The sequence below is a fragment of the Carlito syrichta genome, unplaced genomic scaffold (assembly GCF_000164805.1).
Source record: "Carlito syrichta isolate Samal-C Ts95f unplaced genomic scaffold, Tarsius_syrichta-2.0.1 Scaffold304638, whole genome shotgun sequence".
NCBI lineage: Eukaryota > Metazoa > Chordata > Mammalia > Primates > Tarsiidae > Carlito > Carlito syrichta.
The window spans coordinates 612,728-622,403 of NW_007248734.1; the positions used below are offsets into that span (position 1 = coordinate 612,728).

Sequence of the window (9,676 nt, forward strand, 5' to 3'; positions counted from 1 at the left end):
ATCACTATGTCTATCTATCAGAAATTTCTCCCTGAAATACAAGTTCACCTTTGAGCTCCAACAAATGTGCGTTGATGCTTGAATAAATACTCTTTAAGATATGTAGTGAATTTTGAAAATAGAAAAAAAATGTTGATTGACTTTATTTAAATTAAGCCCTAAAAAGTATTCAAATCATCAGTTTTGGTGGTCTTCAAGTAGCCTTTTCTGAGCAATTAGATTATTAAAATCTGTCTGCATTAGCCTTTGGGAAGAAAGAGTAATGTTAACATCTAGGGAATCCACAGTAAAAAGAAATTTAATTCATAAGTACTTACTTGTGTGACCACCAGCTTAGAAACATTCACAAAAATAGCAGGAAATGCATTCTGTATGTGATTCTAAATAGTACAGGAACAACATGTTTAATTTAATTTAAGTACTTCATGCCACATCATTCATTATTTCATGCATTTCGTAGCACTGTAAACAGCTATTGTGATCAAACACTGGTAAAGTAAATGCAAAACTAAATAAGATATAATTTCTACCCTTAATAGATCATTGTAAGTTAAATACTATAAATGTTACTGGCAATAGAATAGATCAATGTTGAATCAGTAAGTATCTAAGAAAAATTTCCAAAATGGAGTAAAATGCAAAACAAATGCCAAAAATCTGACTCCTCCTGAAATCAATATAATATGGATGATATTCTAGCTCATTTATGCATTCTCCCAATGTAACAGAATTCATGAAGTTTTTTACACCTACTAATTAATTTATTAATTCTAACAAAACATTTTGAGCACCTATTGTGTACTAAACAATTCTAGGAGTATATGGAATAATTTGTATTTTTCCAACATCGTGGCAATAACAATAAAGTGAAAATCGTACACAAAAAACTGTTTCAGTTTTAAATACATATAGTATTTCCCTTTTATCAATATGATTTTTTATAAGCTCCTGTGGCATAAAAATCATTCAAATATGTACGTAACATACATGTTTAATTGAATTACTTGGAATAAATATTTGATTATCTGAATGAATAGCCTGGTATTTATGATCCAGAAGCTTATGAAAAATTCTTGAAATTGATGCAAAGATTGTGTTATCTGTAATCTGCGTATAATAGTCAAAATAATGACATTATTCACAAAACAAACACTGCATCTGTTCCAGGGAAAAGCTTAGTCTCTTATTTCTTTTGACAGTGTGCAGACCTGGGTTCTTCAAAGCCTCACCTCACAGCCAGAGCTGCGGCAAATGTCCACCTCACAGTTATACCCATGAGGAAGCTTCAACCTCTTGTGTCTGTGAAAAGGATTATTTCAGGAGGGAGTCTGATCCACCCACAATGGCATGCACAAGTAAGGAAACCCATGGATATTGGGTGATGCTAACTTTCACTAGTTTGAAGAAATAGTATGATGGAGCCTGTTATATTCTATTGCCATTTCCCCATAAAACAGGCCTAATGTTTCATTGTCTTTTTATTGTTTTCACCAAATTCCAATCTTCTTGAGTAAGCATTAAAAAATTCGAGTCTCTTTTATCACTCACTGTTAGAAGCATCTATTTTCCCTACCTTAAAATTCAATATCTGAGACACAGATATACATTTTTTTTCTTTTATTTTGTGGCTTAATTTAGTGTTCATAATAACCAAGCATGACTTTGATAAATCCACTTCCCTATTCACACCAAACCTTTTTTTTTTCTTTTTCTTCTTCCTAAGTCAGTATTCTGATCACATAATTATACAGCAAATGGCGCTTTCACCATCTTGTTCTAACCTGCCCCAGTAAGACCACTGAGAATGTCATTTATAAAAGAAGACAGGAAACATTTTAAGAACATGAAGAACTGGGGGTGGCAAATCAGATTTAAGAATCACCTATAAATCAACTTTTTAGCTAGGGTTTTCAAGCAGCTGTCATGTTTCTTGTTAGTGAGTTTCCTTAACTATTGTTAATAGTGAATTTGCTGATCATATAATTAGATTAGATGAATAGTAAAAATAGTAATTCCAACATTGGCAGTGAATACGTCCACATTTTTTAATGCTCTTGGTGCTGGGTTTTGTTTTTTCCTATTTTTACATATACTTATTTCTGGAAATGTAATACACTTATGCATTTGTTTGCTTGATGACAATACTATCAGAGCTTTTCCACAAGCAGAGTCTCTATAGCTAATCAAACAAAAGCAGAAACTAAAAGAGAAGGACAGTGGGTCCCTCCCTTCTCCTAATGTTCAATTTCCATGACCAGGATTTTCTGTTTTAGGTTCCAGTAAACTGTAACTGCTCTGAAAGAGGTTTCTAAAAACTTTTGAAGTTTTAGTGTCTATCTCTAAATTTAAAGAGGTAGTTACAGACTTCTTATAATCGAATTGAAGTTTTACCCGAATTTTACAGTGTCAGCAAAACATATTTTCAGAATTCCTCAAATCATTGCTGTTAATTAGCTTTACATTCCTGAAGACCATTCTTTTCATCCTAAGACTACTGATTTTATGAGTTAGATAATTGTCAGTGAAAAAACACTTCCTCTTCAAAAGAATAAATGACATTATTACACACACTTTTAGAAAGACACATTTGAATTAAAAAGATATAAACTGTGATTGAATCTAATACATTTTGGTTGCAGTGGAAATTTAAACAATTATTTAGGTTAATGAGAGCAAAAGAATACTCAACAAAGAAAATGTTGACTAAACAATAGAGTGGTACATTAAAGAGAAAACCAAGTCTTGAATTATCTTCTAAAGTTTATTAATTTTCTAATTAATATTTTTCAAATGGTCCTACCATGACTTCACTCTTTTTCATCATAAATATAAGCCTCCTTTTCTATAAACTTTTTAAGTTTGGGGATGGGGGTTAGCTATGTTTTGGCGTCATGGATGGCTTAGCACTTTTTTTAAGGACCAAAGCCTACAGGCAGGCTTCGCATTTTCTCTCTCTCCAGGTATCTGAATTTCTACTACCGTGTTTCAAATGAACACTAATTTATATGTGTTTCTCAAAAAGACTACTAGGACTCATGTATAAGATCTAAGGTCTTTTAATATATAATCTGAGTGTGTGTGTCTGGTTTTAGTTGCATTCATAATACTGCAAATATGCACATGATTCCCTTATGGCATGATTGATGTTCAGATGAAGATCTTGAACTTTACTTTGTTTTTGGCATTTTGGAATTGAATTTATGGCTCCAACTCTTTTTTATTTTTATTTCTGAAATACATAGAGTTTTTAATCTAGAAAACAGAAGTTTATAAATCTACAGGGAAACAAGATAAAACAAAAATAAAACCCAAGATTCTAATGAATCTGTTTAAATTAAGTGTTGTTCTCAGAGTTCTACTTTGGTTCACACATCATATCTATTATCAGGCAGTGGAAATCATTGCATAATTTCTTTAAGTGCATATTAGTTTGAGCCTATAACTTTTATTTCTATGTTAAGGCTTCACTTGTCTTTGAGTTTTATTTTAACTTCAGGGGTGTATGTACCCTTATCTAAATGTTGAGAAGTTGTTAGTAGAAGAGTCAGAAGATAAAATGAGTCAGATTCTGATGCATTTTTATAGACTTATAGAAAAGGTGTTAAATGCAAGTATATTTCAAGTGGCAGGAAAAAAATACAGCAGTTTGACATCATTCTGATCTAGACATATTTTATATTTTACCATTTCCTCAGAAATTACACCTATAAATTTTGATCTCAAATTCTAATTTTTCTATAACTTTCCACTATTAACTGAGCTAAAATTTGTAGTAAACAAGAATATGTGTATCTGCATCTTAGGTAATTATTTCTAATTGAAAATGACTTTTCATATAAACGTGTGTAAGGTTGTTAAGTGTGGAAAAATTTATAGAGTTCAACCACAAATATAGTCAGCTGAGGATTATTTGCCAAAAATGTCAACTCTTTACTGATGGACTTCTTTCATTTAAATGACCTTTTTTTAGATTAGAAAATATAATTTATTTAGAAATTAAATTAAGAGAGAGGAAGGGGAGATTCACTTCCTCAAGGTAGGGGAGGGGGCCGAAACCTTAAATGACATTTTTTGCAGTTAAATCTTAACTACTCTGCAACTTTCTTATCACTTTTAAAATTAATCCCCAACAGTCATATCTTAATTTTAGGTAGAAATTAACGTTAATTTTTATATTTGACAATGCATATTAGGATAACTAAACTAGATCACCCTAAGTAGCTTAATTTATGCTTATGAACCATTCATATACCACCATATTCCATTTTATTTTCTGTAGAATGAAATGTACAAATTGTCGCTGAAACAAATATAAATATATTTTCTCTTTGAGAACATCTAATCATATAAAATTGACAGCTAACTGAAGATTTAACTCTAAATATTTAAAGATTGACTACAGAGTTAGACATTATGTAATCAATTTTAGTTCCCTTTATTATGTTAATTATTAGGTTCAGGATTCTTTAAAATAACATACAAATAGATGTCACACAAAAAAAATGGCCGGAATCCATTCATCTAAGAATTACTTTTAACCAAGAAGTTTTTAAAGCAATTCTAAGTGTGGATTTTCTTACTCAAATTTGAGTGGACATGTTTCATCTTGTAAAAATATAAAATATATTTTAAAAATTACATCAAGTTGTCATTAACATATGTTTAAAAAAAAAGCATCTAAGAAATTCAGTTAAATGTGTTTCTTTCCTTATTGTGGTAGGTTATTGGAGATTGAAGTTTGTTCTGTTCAAAATCTGAGCATTTTTATTCTTATTGTAGTGCTTTTGAGGGTTATTATAAAACAAATTTTAGATTTTTAATCAAGTAAAATTTATAAATTGCAGTGCCATAATATAAAACAGATTCAAAGTAAGAGAAGTTTTACGGCAGATTGTATTGTTGACCATCTACTTCAATCCTAGTGCTTTCTTGACATAGAAGAACGTTTTAAATTTTGCTAATGATTTATCCAGTAGATATGCAATCTATTTCGAGATAACCTAAGACTATTTTTTCTAATTGCTGCAGAATTTGTTGTCAAGAGCCACACTGAAAACTTATTATTATCTATACTCATTTATTAGTAAATACTTTGTGTTTCCCTTGTAGGTTACAAGTGACTAATGTCACTGAGAAAGTATTTGGTACAGCCTCCAAAAAGATACACTTAACACTTTTTAAGCGTATTATTTTATCAAACAGTATTTGTACATGCATAGCTTTTCCCCATAATTATTTATATAGCATACATATATACTATATATGTGTGTGTGCTAAGCAAAACATCTGCTATTAATAAACTAGTGTCATAACAATGCCTAGAAAAGTCCTGTGTATAGGGCATAAACCCCTATTGTCCTAAAAATCTTATAACAAGATTCTTCAAGATAATTACAAATTATCACTTAAACCTTGATTGAGAATCCATCCCCCCCCACCCTTCAGATCAGGAATTGGTGTGGTAAATGGTGCCTAATTAACATCATCTTAAAATATGTTTTTCTCACTTTACTTTGCAAACCAGGACCCCCCTCCGCTCCTCGGAATGCCATCTCAAATGTTAATGAAACTAGTGTCTTTCTGGAATGGATTCCGCCTGCTGACACTGGTGGAAGGAAAGACGTGTCATATTATATTGCATGCAAGAAGTGCAACTCCCATGCAGGTGTGTGTGAGGAGTGTGGCGGTCATGTCAGGTACCTCCCCCGGCAAAGCGACCTGAAAAACACCTCTGTCATGATGGTGGATCTGCTTGCTCACACAAACTATACCTTTGAGATTGAGGCAGTGAATGGAGTGTCCGACTTGAGCCCAGGAGCCCGGCAGTATGTGTCTGTAAATGTAACCACAAATCAAGCAGGTAAGTGCCATGCCCAATCAACTTGTGTCTCTTAGGTCTAGCTCTGTCAATTATCTGCATAGCTGAGGGCCAAGTTGACTGACATCTGTGAACTTCCTATAAATCACAAGGTCAGGACTTCAAGTATAAAATCTCTCAAAAATGCTTTTATAGTTTTAAACAAATAAAAGCTGAGACTTTCTTAACAGATATATCCACAGATGCACAAAAAAAGTTTTTAATTTTTTGTCATTAAAAATACAATTACTGGATAAAGTCCAGTTGTAGCAAACATTTTTATCTTTTCACACCATTCATTTTTATAGCTCAAATCTATATTTTTGCTGTTTCCTTCAAATTTAAAAAACAACTGTGTTAATTTAGCATGCTGTCAGGCAGGTTTTATTTTCTTGTTTGTTTGTTTGATTGCTTGGCACCACAGCTGATTTTTATTTTTTATTTTGTAGATCGTAGCAGTCCTTTCTTATTATTTCTATTATTTTTGTAACAAAATGCATGCAATTAATTTTTCTTTGCTAGATCCATGTATCAAAATTATAATAACTATGAACTATTATACAACCACATGAAAACACATCTATGTTCTATCTGAAAATATTGGAATTATCAAAGATAATTATTAGAAAATATGGAATACAGTCCAGTGTGAGCTATTAATTTTTCCCTTAAATATTCACTTTTAAGCAAATCAACATAGAAAATTTCTGGTAAAATAAAATCAAGAATAAACTAGAACTGATTTAATAATTCAACCTACTATGTGGCAAGAATAATTCCAAGCTTCAGAGTAAGTTCTAACTTGTTTTTGTCCTCCAACAGATATGTGAAAGGGGAAGACAAAGACATTAAAAGACAAAATGTTGGCACTTTTCTCAATTATCTGGTCACAATTCTCTGTCCGAAATGTAGTAAGTTATCATCTCACTAGTACTTCAGGCTGGCTTTGGTCAATAAGCAATAAGCACATCCTTGCCACCAGTACTCAAAATGAAGTCAGATATATTAGACTGAATCAAATCAGACACAGTTTATAAGATAATAGCCTAAGTTTGTAGGTTGTGAAATGATGGGGTTAATGAAGAAATACTGTTGATTATCAAGTCTCAGCTAAAATAATTAATTCGAATTGTTGGATATATAGAGTTAATCAAGAGGTTATCTTTTTTTTTTTTTTTTCTTTTTTGAGTCAGAGTCTCACTCTGTCGCCCAGGCTGGAGTACAAAGGCACACTCACGGTCATGGCAGCCTCAACTGCTGGGCTCAGGCGAGGCAGCCTCAACTGCTGGGCTCAGGCGATCCTTCTGCCTCGGTCTTCCAAGTAGCTGGAACTACAGGCACACGCTATCATGCCCAACTCATTCTTTTGATTTATTGTAGAGACGAGGTCTCGTCAAGTTGTGCAGACTGGTCTCGAACCCCTGGGCTTAGGCAATCCTCTCGCCTCACCTCGACCTCCCAGAATGCTGGGATTACAGATTTGAGCCACTGCGTTCAGCTAAATAGTTATCTTTTAAGAATAAGATAATGCATACAATTGAGTTCATAGTGGCTTCTGACTGATGAAGCTGAAGGAGATATTTAAGATTAGTCCAGATGATGTGAATCGCATGAGTAATTCAACAAGAATCACTCTGACAGTGCTACATGTTCTTATCCACATTGAATAACTGTGCATGGCATTTTTTCCATTAGTGAAAATTATGTGTACACATATGCCACTTTTCCCAGTGAATACTTTATGTTTATTTTTTTAACATTTACTCCCTAACGTGAGTTGGAACTAATAGAAATGCTAAAGTGTTAGACAGGAGTAGTGAAAATCAATTTTTTCTCTCAGTATAGACTCAGCTTCAGGCAATGCTAGCATATGTTGATTTTCCATCACAGCATCTAGAAATCACAAGTATTCAGTAAATGTGAACTCTCTTCCCATATTAGATGAATACTGACTTTAACCCTGTCGTTTCAGGATTCTCATGAAACATCTTTCAACTTTGCATGGTTCTATGCATGAATCTTCCATTAACATGTTGTAAGCATATTGAACAATCACTAAGAGTTGCGGTACTTTGGGAGAAAATTCTCTGGCCTGAATAACCTTAACTTCTTTGAAAGACACTCCTTTGATTAGCTAGATGCAGAAAATGACAGCTTAATTTTTAATGGTGTGCTCAACAAATATTTACTGTAGTTGTTTTTTACTTGCTGGCCTATTCAGACTCCAAAGTGTGTGATTTGGGTCTTGAATACCTTAAATTCCAAAAAAGATGAATTTTTGTTCGACTGTTATAGACATGGCTATGATGTGGAACAACGCAGAGCAGACATTTTGCTGATTTTTGCTTGCTGCATTTTTTCAAGTTCTTATAGTACACATTGTACATTTTGGCAAAATTACTCAGAAACTCCAAATAATATTTGTCTCAGTATCATCATTCCAGATAAACTACGTGTTACTTTCTGGAAAAATTGCTCATTTCAAATAACTTCTAAAAAGACATAGGTTTAATGCCACTATGGCTGAACACTTTTCAACTACCAACATTGTGGAAAGTGGATTGAAGTAGCTAGTTTTAATGTCTGAATATTTTTTTAAAGAATGAAGTTGAAGTTATCTGCAACATATGTAGTCTTTATATAAGATTTCTTTCAGCATATTTTAAGTTTAGTTATAAGCTCTTTTAAGGATTGTTTTCTGAGGAATATGTTGCTTTCCTAAATAATTTATTTCAAATTTATAATTGACCCCACAGTTGTTCTGGTTTTTATAATTGATAGTGCAGAAGCAGAGGGAATGCTTCTCTTTTTCCCTCTATGAAATAATTTTGCTGCAATGACTGACAATAGACAGATTAGTAAAATGAAAAAAAACCATAATAAGTGTATTAATGTGTACATGGACAAGGGAATCCGACAAATATGCGACTCAAAGAAGGACCAGATGGTTGAGGCTTAAATACCCTTTTCATAGGGGAGAGAAAAATGAGGATTGTAGAAGTAAGTGATTTTTAGGAGAAATAAATGAGTCCAATGAACAATGGCAAAGTTCCTGTGAGCTCTAGGGGAGTTGGTTGGAAGGTGAGGGGAAGAATTTCACTGTGAACCAAAGTTGTCATATTATGCAAATAAAGCCTCCCAGGTAATCTTTCAGAGTTGCCCTCAGAAGAATAGATTAAAAAATCTATCTGAGCATAGTAATGACTTTTAGTCTCTTCTCTTCTTTAGTGATTAATCTTTTCTGATTACCTGATGTGATTCCAAGGAAGAAGATTTTAAGATATTTATGTTTCTTTTGAAAAGTTATCCTTAATCAGAATTCTAGAAAAAGTTCCTCCCTGCACTTGAGGGGAATGATGGGACGGAGGAAAGAAACAAGAGTAGCTTAGGAAGTTTTTGGTTCTGAGACAGCTTTGAGACCTTTTGATGTCTTTTAATTCAAAGTGTACATCATACCAAAGCATTATACTCTGGGGTATTTCTCTGTGTCTCAACATTCTGACTTTTTTTTCTTGTTATAGCCATGCACATAGGAACAAACCAAGTTCCAAACTAGATCCAAAAAGTACAAGAAGAAAAGAATAGTTATATTTTTCAAGATGGAAAATTTACATTAGGCTAGGACATAAAATTGAATACCTAACCCTAGTTGATAGCATATAGAGGGTAGTGATTAAATGATCTATTTATGAATGTTTATACAGTATGTAAACATTTCCCTAACTATTATATCATTATAGAGTCAAGCATCTTGCATTTGGGAGAAGCTTTCTGAATTAAAATGGTACTTTTTAACATGCAATTTTTTTTTTTTTTTTT

General features: G+C 32.7%; 1 protein-coding gene across 5 annotated transcripts in view; it reads left to right on the top strand.

Moving 5' to 3' along the window:
- The window catches only part of EPHA5 (EPH receptor A5), a 363,799-nt gene that overhangs the window by 189,014 nt on the left and 165,109 nt on the right, over positions 1-9,676 (top strand). For 4 of the 5 annotated variants that reach the window (XM_008060513.2, XM_008060517.2, XM_008060515.2 and 1 more), the window contains exons 4-5: positions 1,200-1,355; positions 5,525-5,860. The exons of the other annotated variant lie outside the window; for it this stretch is intronic. In XM_008060513.2, the coding sequence (XP_008058704.1) occupies positions 1,200-1,355; positions 5,525-5,860 (492 nt within the window). The remainder of the gene's footprint in view (positions 1-1,199; positions 1,356-5,524; positions 5,861-9,676) is intronic. 5 annotated transcript variants of the gene reach the window in all.